The sequence below is a fragment of the Rhinolophus ferrumequinum genome, chromosome 10 (assembly GCF_004115265.2).
Source record: "Rhinolophus ferrumequinum isolate MPI-CBG mRhiFer1 chromosome 10, mRhiFer1_v1.p, whole genome shotgun sequence".
In the NCBI taxonomy this organism is placed as follows: Eukaryota; Metazoa; Chordata; class Mammalia; order Chiroptera; family Rhinolophidae; genus Rhinolophus; species Rhinolophus ferrumequinum.
The window spans coordinates 33,795,346-33,806,053 of record NC_046293.1 but is presented as its reverse complement, the minus strand read 5'-3'; the positions used below and the strand labels follow the sequence as shown (position 1 = coordinate 33,806,053).

The 10,708-nt window shown below is 40.2% G+C and overlaps 1 protein-coding gene across 1 annotated transcript; it reads left to right on the top strand.

Moving 5' to 3' along the window:
• KCNJ8 (potassium inwardly rectifying channel subfamily J member 8) lies at positions 1 to 10,331 on the top strand. The gene is made up of 3 exons (XM_033116113.1): positions 1 to 355; positions 1,194 to 1,622; positions 9,259 to 10,331. Exons 2-3 carry the CDS (start codon positions 1,264 to 1,266, stop codon positions 10,157 to 10,159), a joined length of 1,260 nt encoding a protein of 419 aa, XP_032972004.1. The 5' UTR covers positions 1 to 355; positions 1,194 to 1,263; the 3' UTR covers positions 10,160 to 10,331.
• Positions 10,332 to 10,708: the final 377 nt, after the last annotated feature.

The window sequence follows — 10,708 nt, the reverse complement described above, 5'->3', positions numbered from 1 at the left end:
CAGAGGTCTGGCACGCGTCAAAGCCCGAGCTGGGAGGCTGATTTGTGGAGCCTCGTCTTTAAGCTCCTCTCCCCCAGTCCCTCCTCCGCCCACTGCAAAGGCCGAGGGAGTAGAGCTGAGCAGGGGGAGGGGAAAATCTACCCCGTCCCCCTTCTCCCAGCCCTCTCCGCGTTCAGATTCAATTGCACCTTTTATTATTTTAACTCTTCCCCCTAGGACAAGCGGCCCCCGGATCTGGCCCTCCGACATTCGCGATCCCGGCTCCCGCGGGCAGGGATGGGAGAGCCGGAGACCTGCGTGCGGTCCGCCGGCGTGTGCCAGGAGGTGCCCCTGCCGCACCCGCAGCCCCGAGTCTGTAAGTTTCAACGCTCCTCGGCGTGCGCAGCGGGAGGGCTGTCCGCGTCCTCGCAAATGATTTAAAATGCAAAACACAAAGGTTTGCAGGGTTGGATCGACTTGTCGGGGCACACTCTTTTAACTCTATCTACAACCCGCTGGCTATTTTCCGGGTTTTCCGTGCAGCTTGTATGTTTGATCCCTTCGTAGCAAAGAAGTTTTCAATTTATAATATGAGTTCCAGTGGGAAACATTTTTAAATGCAACTCATACTTTTTTAATATTTAGAATATTTATTCATATTTTTCACGTTACATAGCACATCGCTAATTTTGTCAAATTACACTAAATGTTGTTTATATTGTGCAAGAGGCCACGGCCTTTTCTTTGCCTACTTCTAAAAATAACGAAGGAAAAACTTTCCCCCTTTTTATATTGCTGTTATCGTAAATACTTTAGTAGTAGATCGCGATACCCAGATGGCCTTACTTTTCCTGATAGACGCCGCGATTTGTATCCTTGCACTAGTCTACAGACGCAGTTAATTTCGGAGAACTGTCATTGAGTCTGCTGATTACAGGAAGCCTCCTGGTTTTGCTTAACTAAGGCGCTAACCATGTGTTCAAAATGATAAGTTCAACTGAAACAATTCTAATTCACACCCACAATTTTCTCCCGGATCTCAGAACTCAAGCACAAATTGAGATTAATAAAATCCTACCTTTGGCTTTGCATGTTACCTCGAATGTATAGACATAACCCCTGAATGCAAGGACTGAGTAAGTGAGGAAATGTGGGCCTGGGTGGGGGTAGGGGAGGGCGGGGTGGAATTTTTAATCTTCGTTTCCCTCGCGTAGGAGGACGGGTCTCCAGAGAAGGAGAGGCAGGTGACAGACAGGTGGATAGTCTGGCTATGGTGACAAGACGATGTTGGCCAGAAAGAGCATCATCCCAGAGGAGTATGTGCTGGCGCGCATCGCGGCAGAGAACCTGCGCAAACCGCGCATCCGAGACCGCCTCCCTAAAGCCCGCTTCATAGCCAAGAGTGGGGCCTGCAACCTGGCGCACAAGAACATCCGTGAGCAAGGCCGATTCCTTCAGGACATCTTCACTACCTTGGTGGACCTGAAATGGCGCCACACGCTGGTCATCTTTACCATGTCGTTCCTCTGTAGCTGGCTGCTCTTCGCCATCATGTGGTGGCTGGTGGCTTTTGCCCATGGGGACATCTATGCTTACATGGAGAAAAGTGGCGTGGAGTCTACTGTGTGTGTGACTAATGTCAGGTAAGAATGCAGTGGGATGAAGCAGGGGTTGAAAACAATTTGGAAAAAAAAATATTAAATTGCACTCTTTTCTTGTTGAAAGTAAAATAAAGGGTTTGCTTTAATGCCTTCAGAAACAAAAATGCAGAAGAACTAATCTAACACATTAAAAAAAAAATCTTTTTTGATGCAGCTTTATGGATGAGGTGTTTATGAAAATGTGAAGTTTCAATCCCTGGGGGTAGCCTTGGAAACAGTATACCCGTTATTTAAAATAAAAAAAAAGAAACAAAGAAAGAAAGGAAGAAAAAAAATGGCTGTGGCTCAAAGAGTTCCAGAGAGTGACATACTGAGGGAAAAAAAAAAAAAGAGCAAAAAAACCCCCAAAACCACACATGTAGTTTTTCAGTATGAAAAAGCTGCTGTCCATAATTCTAGTTTTCACAAGTAAATATCTCTGATCAGCAAAAAAATACTGTGCAAATGCTAGTAATATTTTTTCATGACTTCTCTTACCCGTGACATTTTTCAGAAATAATGGGAAAACACTGTAATAATGGGTAGAGAGCTGTCCTAGATTAAAAATCCACTAAAAATGGAAAAAAAATCAATACAAGCCCCTGTTTATCAAGATTATCATAAATAGCTGGTTACTTGCATTGGATTCTGTGACTGAAAGTTATGCTAAGATTCAGAACTAGAAAAAATTAATTTTTAATGGAAATTGGTCCAAATTGTTAATGGAAGACATTATGCAGAAGTAGCTTAATATTGTGGTTTTCTTCAAAAATATTAATAGGTTATAAAGCTTTTTAGAGACAGTTTTTAGATTGCCTAACTTTTCCTTCGTTTATACGTATTTCAAAGATAAGTAAATTGAATTTGATTTCAGTGATTCTTCTCTTATATTTTCACATGACCAAAGAACATTTAGTTGGGGAAATTTATCTTTTATTTTTTTTGTTATTGGAAAATGGAAAGACATCATTTAGATCAATTGCAAAAATGTTCACTCTGAAGGTAAATAATAGTAATAATATTAGAAACTTTCCCAGGACATTTTCTAAGTGCCATTCCAAATTCACATAATGCATCCCATCAAGCAAAACAACTTGAAGTAGCACCATTCTCCCAGGAATCTGTAATAAATGAGACATTACTGACCCTGAAATCTTATGAAACTAGCATATCACTGCAAGAAACAGAAACCAGACTATGAATCTGTCCCTAAGTATCTGCAATGCCAGTATACCAAAAGTGGATATCACATGCCACAGATTTCAGCTTGGATTTTCAGGAAAGAAAACTATATTGAATTGACTCATTGCCTTTACCATTGAGTAGATATTTTCTTTCTTAAACTTGTCACGAACTTTTATCTCAAAAAAAAAAAAAGGTGAAAACTATAGCTCACCAGTGCAATCAGATATAAAAGAAACAATAAAATACTTCATTTAACATATATTTGTAGGTCAAATAACATTATCTGTTGGTCTTTAAGAAATTTATTGACACTGATATTGGTGAATAATTTTCATATTAAGATACATTTTTAATAAACATGCAGTAGACACTCATAAAAGAGATAAACAAAAGTGATAAACCTTGAAAATAAAGGAGAGATTTTATTTATAAGGCAAATATATTGACTTTTCCTGTGAAAAAAAGAAGTCAGTAAGCAATTTATTAAAGATATGTCATCAAAAGTGATATCCATTCAATGACTTTTTAAAAGACAAATCTATAGAGTGTGCTGGTTATTAAAAGCCGTTTTAGTGTCCTTTCTCGTTTTCAACAAGATGTTTTCTGAAGCATGGTCATTCCCCTGATGCATTCATACTGGTGTGAACATTAAGCTCAGTGTGAGACATGGTGTCACAAATACAATGAGACAAAGTTGATTTTATCAGCATAACAATTGTAGCATTTTATTTTTTTCAGCGTATTTTAAAATTATTGTTTATGTTTCAATTACAGTTGACATACCCAATTATGTTAGTTTCAGCTAGACGACATAGTGATTAGATATTTATATAACTTACGAAGTGGTCACCACGATAAATCCAGTAGTCACGGACACCACACAGTTATCACAATATAATTGACTATATTCTCTATGCTATACTTTATATCCCCACGACTATTTTGTAATTACCAATTTGTACTTCTTAATCCCTTCACTTTTTTCACCCCTTCCCCCAAACCCTCTCCCATCTGGCACCCATCAAAATGTTCTCTGTATCTATGAGTCTTTCTGTTTTATTTGTGTATTTTGTTCTTTAGATTCCACATATAAGTGAAATCATATGGTATTTCTCTTTCTCTGTCTGACTTATTTCAGTTAGCATAACACCCTCTACATCCATCCATGTTATTACAGATGGCAAGGTTTCGTTCTTTTTTATGGATGAGTAATGTTCAATTATATATATGTGCCACTTCTTTATCCATTCATCTATTGATGGACACTCAGGTTGCTTCCATATCTTGGCTATTGTAAGTAATGCTGCAATGAACATATGGATGCATATGTCTTTTTGAATTAGTGTTCTCGGTTTCTTCAAATAGAGTAATCTTGGTTGTAGGTCCTTTCATCACTTCGAATATTTCATGCCAATCCCTTCTGGCCTGTAAATTTTCTGTTGAGAAAATCAGCTGACAGCCTTATGGGGGTTCCCTTGTAGATAACTGTTTTTCTCTTACTGATTTTAAGATTCTCTCTTTGTCTTTAACCTTTGGCATTTTACTCATGGTGTGTCTTGGTGTAGGCCTCTTTGGGTTCATCTTGTTTGGGATTGTCTGCACTTCCTGGGCTCTTATATCAGGTTGGTGCAAAAGTAATTGCGGTTTTTGCCTTTTTTTTTTTTTTTAACCTTTTAAACCACAATTACTTTTGCACCAACCTAATATCTATTTCCTTCACCAGGTTAAGGAAGTTTTCCATCATTTCTTCAAATAGGTTTTCAATTCCTTGCTCCCTCTCTCCTCCTTTTGGTACCCCTATGATGCAAATGTTGGTGTGCTTGATGTTATCCCAGAGGCCCCTTAAACTCCTCATTTGGGGTGGGGGGATTCTTTTTTTTCTATTTGCTATTCTGATTGAGTGTTTCCTGGTACTTTATCTTCCAAATCGCTGATTCAATCCTGCTTCATCTAATCTATTGTTGATTCCCTCTAATGTACTTTTTAAAACATTTTTATTGGGGAATATAGGGGAACAGTGTGTTTCTCCAGGGCCTGTAAGCTCCAAGTCATTGTCCTTCAGTTCATTGTCCTTCAGTCTAGTTGTGGAGGGCACAGCTCAGCTCCAAGTCCAGTTTCCATTTTCAATCTTAGTTGCAGGGGGCACAGCCCACCATCCCATGCAGGAATTGAACTGGCAACCTTGTTGTTGATAACTCGCACTTTAAAGAACTGAGCCATCAGGCTTCCTCTCCAGCCGCTCAGCGGCAGCTCGTTGTCTTCAATCTCATTGTGAAGGGTGCAGCTCACTGGCTCCTGTGGGAATCGAACCAGCAACCCTGTTGTTTAGAGCTCGCACTCTAACCAATTGAGCCATCTGGCCGCCCCTAATGTATTCTTAATTTCCATTACTGTAATCTTTATTCCTGACTGGTTCTTTTCTATTTTTCTATCTCCATATCTCCATTTTTATGTTTCCTATCTCTGTGTTGCAGTTCTCCCTGAGATCATTGAGCATCCTTACAACCAGTGTTTGGAACTCTGCATCTGGTAGATTGCTTGTCTCCATTTTGTTTGTCTCCAGTTCTTTTTCTGAACCTTTGTTCTGTTCTTTCATTTGGGACATGTTTCTTTGTCTCCTTATCTTGGCGGCTTCCCTGTGTTTGTTTCTATGTGGTAGGTAGAGCTGTTGTGTCTCTTGGTGGCCTTTGGTAGTAAATGTCCCAGTGGCACAGTCTCCCTGGTCACCTGAGCCAGGTGCTCTAGGTGGGTCCCTTGTGTGAGTTGTGTGTTCCCCCTGTTGTAGTTGAGCCTTGATTATTGTTGGCATATCAGTGGAAGGGTTTTGACCCTCAGGCTGATTTGTTGTGAGGACTGGCTCTGACTACTGTGGAAGAGCTGCTGTGCAGGGGCTGATCCTATGGAGCAGGATTTGCTTTAGTGGGGCTCTCGCTCCTGCCGTGTCTGCCCTTTGGGTGTGCTATTTGTGGAGGGGGTCAGGTGGTACTCTGGTGTGGTATTAAGCTGGCTTCCAGGTGTGTTAGTTCTGAGGCCTCTTGGGAGGGGCTCTGTTGCAGGCCAGGATCAGTTGCTTCGTGTGCTCTTCCCAGGGCCACTTGGTTTGAGCTACAGAGTAATCTGCAGATGGTTACCACTTGTGCTGGGCTTGGAGGTGCCTGGGAGAGGCTAAGCTACAAACTGAGGCCAGCTGTCTCTAGTGCTAGGCTTGGGGCTGCTTGGCAAGAGGTACAGGCCATACTGAAGCCAGGTGCTGCTTGCTTGGGTTTTGTGAATCTTTGAGAGATTTTTAGGAAAGCCCACAGCATAAGCCAAGACAGTCTTTTTGCATGGAAAAGCCACTGGAAGCTGCTTGGGTGGGGGTGGTGTCTTGGGTAATCACCAAGGCTGGGCCAATGGTGTTAGCTAGGTTGTTGGCTAGTCAGGTAAGGTGGCTGCCTGCATGTGCAGGCTGGGTGGGGGGAGGGCTCAACAAAGGAACTATGGCCTCTGTCATCACTTCTTTTCTGAGTGAAAACTGCTCCTCCAGCCCTCGTCCTGAAGCTAGACAACTCAGTTAACTCCCCGTATGTCCCTGGCACCTTTTGACTTGCTGTCCCAGTGTTGGAGCTCAGAGTGAGTGAGTTCATCAGCAAGTAAGTCTTGCATGGGTCCTTTAAGAGGAGCTCCTGGGACTACAGCCACACCCCCTCTCATTCAGCCACAATTTACACTGGTTTTCATTGCCAGAAATTATGGCACTTCTCTCCCCAGCACTGGAACTCTGGTCTGGGGAGCCTGGTGTGGGGCTGGGACACCTCACTCTTCAGGCGGGGACCTCCACAGCCATGATATTTTTCCTGATTTTTAACCACCACACATGGGTGTGGGACCAACCCATTCTGCACCTCTGCCCCTCACCAGTCACTCCACGCCTCTTACCAGACTGGAAGTGGTTTCTTCTGTACGTACTTAGTTGTAGGACTTTGGTTCAGCTAAACTTCAGCTAGATTCAGCTAGACTTCAACTAGATTCTCAATGATGTTTGTTCTGTAATTTAGTTATAATTTTGATGTGGTCATGGGAAGAAGAAAACACAATGTTTACCTACTCTGCCATCTTCCCGTATATCCTTTTAAAGGAGTTTGTGTGTTTTAGTTCCTCTTCTACATTTTGGGCTTTTTGCTTCTCTGCTGCTGAGGGACCCAGTGACCTGTCCTGGGTCCTTTTCTCTGCGGCATTCCTTTGAATGATTTTTCACTTATGAATCGTACTCCCATCAGAGTTCCCACTGCTGTTCAACCTTTATCTGAGTAAGAGAAACCAAGCTCCAATTTTAGCATTTTAAATTGCACATTTTATCTAAAAAAATTATTTGACATCTTTAAGGTTAAAATCTTACTGGTTTTATTTTAATGTTATGGTACTATTTATACTTTAATGTCAACATTCAGTTTAATCATAACAAACCATGCATAACACATTTTTTTCACCAAAAATATAGAAAGAGAAAAATCTCTATTCTTTCCCAAAGGGGGTTTAAAGGATGACTAATAATATTTCTAAATTCTTTGTATTTCCTTTCCTTTCATAAGTTCATTTCTAAATTCTTTGTATTTCCTTTCCTTTCATAAGTTCAATGTCCCACCATATCATCAAAATTGGGAACAACTTACTGTGATGCATACTCACTGGTTTTACCATTCTCATTTTAGGATGGATAATTTTCCCTTTCATGTGGGTGACTCTCTAACATGAGTCAGAAAATAAACCAACATATTTTCTCTATTATTCAGCCTAACTTCCTCTGTAGTAGAACAAATGAGCAGCTAAACACTTTCATCTCTTGATGTTTTTCAGTATGACAGGTGTCCCTAAAAGGCTGGGCCTTGCACCATATAATGTTTAGTATTAAATTCTTTCATAAAATAAACAATATACAGAGTGTGGCCCATGTATAGTCTCTCAAGCAATTAAAACCAAATAGTTGGGGATAATCATCATTAGACTGCTCCCTGAAGTGTATATACATTGTTAGAAATCAATGTTGTGTCCATGCCACTCTTCTGGGGTCCATTATTATTCTTTGCAATGTTTTTGGATGAATTGATGTATCTTGTGTGTAGTTAGTGCAAAAAGCAATTATTGTGGTTTTCCATGAATCTTTTTAGCAACAAAAGGGGTGAAAAAGGCAATTTTCACATTCTACTTAAAAACTAATCAAAAGAATCATCTGTGTATGCTTGCTCACTCCTCCTCATGTCCCACCAAAGTGCAGTGTGTGTACTCAGTATTCACATGTTTAAACATTTTGCTCACTCATTGTGTGTGGCAGTCATAGACAGTACTTTGATCGATAGCTTATCTTCCATAAAATTAAAGAAGTTCTACAGTGGGGCTGGTGGCAAACACAGGACTAATGTCGTTTCCATTAGAAGCCACAGCAGTACTAGATGTGTAGTAAGTGAATAAATTAATGATAAGAATAACCAGTTGTGCTTCTCAACCCGGGGGATAAATTCTTAGAGTCACTTGAGAGCTTTTCAAATATCATACCCAGGCCCACCTTGAACTTACCACATCAGTATTTACTCACTGAGATATGGAAGAAATGCTCAATTTGGAAAAGCTTCCCAAGAAAATCCTGACACTTATTGACCCTTTACTGTTGCCCCTTTCAGAGCACGAGGCCAGAATTGAGATGATTCAAGTTCTGATTGATTACATGATCTCGACACAGTCATTTACTCATCTCTGCCTCAAAATCTTCCTTGAATAGCTTCAGCATTCTCTAGATCACTTACAGATGGAAAAATGAGACAATAAATAACATTTTTCTTTCCCAGTGGAAAAACATTTCTTTTTTATTAAAAATACTAGTATTTCTGAATGATGTGTTCTGTATCACGTTTTAGTATTGTGCTTTTTCTATCTAAGGTACACATTAAGTGTTAGCTAATGAATACGAGTTAAAGTTTGTGAATAATAATAAGTTTATTCATTACTCAGTACCTTCCATATTACTCAAATCACTTTTAAACAGAGGCATTTAATAAATAATGAAACTTTCTACCTGGTAGAAAGTTTCACAAAGTAAACTATGCCTTTGTGAAAGTAAATTACTTCACAAAATAAAAATGCCTATAAGCATAAATATGTATATTTATTATTTTAAAGATTTCACACAAGCAGGTTCATCATTTCATGACCTAGAAAACATTAATAGTATCGTATCCCAGAAGTCTGGAGGTAGATGCATGTAGAAGAGAAAGAATTAGGCATGTGACAAGTTAAGTTAGCTAGTCTTCCCAAAGGCATGTAATAGACTTTGGAGGGAGAAAATTACAAATTCAGCTTGGATATTTTATCCAAGAAAAATAATGATTTTGGCATTGAAAAAAAAAATTTAGCTTATCATGTTACTTCATTATTCAAAATTTGATCTGATGGCATTGTTTTCTGATATTATTTTTTCCAGGTCTTTCGCCTCTGCTTTTCTCTTTTCCATTGAGGTTCAAGTGACAATTGGATTTGGAGGGAGAATGATGACAGAGGAATGCCCTCTGGCCATCACAGTTTTAATTCTCCAGAACATCGTTGGTTTGATCATCAATGCAGTCATGTTGGGCTGCATTTTCATGAAAACAGCTCAGGCTCACAGAAGGGCAGAAACTTTGATTTTCAGCCGCCATGCTGTGATTGCCGTCCGAAATGGCAAGCTGTGCTTCATGTTCCGAGTAGGTGACCTAAGGAAAAGCATGATCATCAGTGCCTCAGTGCGCATCCAGGTGGTCAAGAAAACAACGACACCTGAAGGGGAGGTGGTGCCTATTCACCAAATGGACATTCCTGTGGATAACCCAATTGAGAGTAACAACATTTTTCTGGTGGCCCCTTTAATCATCTGCCATGTGATTGACAAGCGCAGCCCCTTGTATGATATCTCAGCAACTGACCTTGCCAATCAGGACCTGGAGGTCATAGTGATTCTGGAAGGTGTGGTTGAAACTACTGGCATTACCACACAAGCAAGAACATCCTACATCGCTGAGGAGATCCAATGGGGCCATCGCTTTGTGTCTATTGTAACTGAGGAGGAAGGAGTGTATTCTGTGGATTACTCCAAATTTGGAAACACTGTTAAAGTAGCTGCTCCAAGGTGCAGTGCACGAGAGCTGGATGAGAAGCCTTCCATTCTTATTCAGACCCTCCAGAAGAGTGAACTGTCCCATCAAAATTCCTTGAGGAAGCGCAATTCCATGAGAAGAAATAATTCCATGCGGAGGAACAACTCTATCCGAAGGAACAACTCATCCCTCATTGTTCCAAAGGTGCAATTTATGACTCCAGAAGGAAATCAAAATACATCGGAATCATGACAGCAAGACAGCTCAAGAAAGTCTTCTATCACGTGTTGATGCTTTATGCAAGACGCTATCGGACTGTACCAGAGCTGGAACATAATCATTTGTCCCTTCTACATCTTAATGCACTAAATGATGTTCATATCCAAACAACAGCACTTTCTGTATCAATAAAACAGTAACACACAAGGTGGAGGATTCACGGCTCATGATTGTTTCATACATGCAAATATTTGCAGTAATACACTTAAGTTCCGTTTAGGAAATAGTATGCTCTCATTTATCTCAATTTGAAACACAAGAGTTACTTGTGTTAAGAGTAATAGACCTTGAATACAAAAGGTGGCCAAGGAATGATTCTGTTTGCAATCCTTAGTGGATGAAACCACAGATCTCTCTGTTTCTATCGTTCACTCTGAAAATACAAATTGTATTGGGGTGGAGAGAGAACCAAAATTGTGTTCTTCACATCTTTTTTTATTTCGACCAGTATGTTGCCTTTTCCTTTTTCATGATACTGCACCTGGTAAAAAGTCTGAGGCAAAATATGCTTAGCGACATACG

What these genes read in the sequence shown, in the direction of transcription:
- KCNJ8 (XM_033116113.1), top strand. Translation starts at nt 1,264, where the DNA reads ATGTTGGCCAGAAAGAGCATCATCCCAGAGGAGTATGTGCTGGCGCGC. An exon ending in GTGTGTGTGACTAATGTCAG is followed by an intron (nt 1,623 to 9,258) that starts GTAAGAATGCAG and finishes TATTTTTTCCAG; the next exon opens with GTCTTTCGCCTCTGCTTTTC.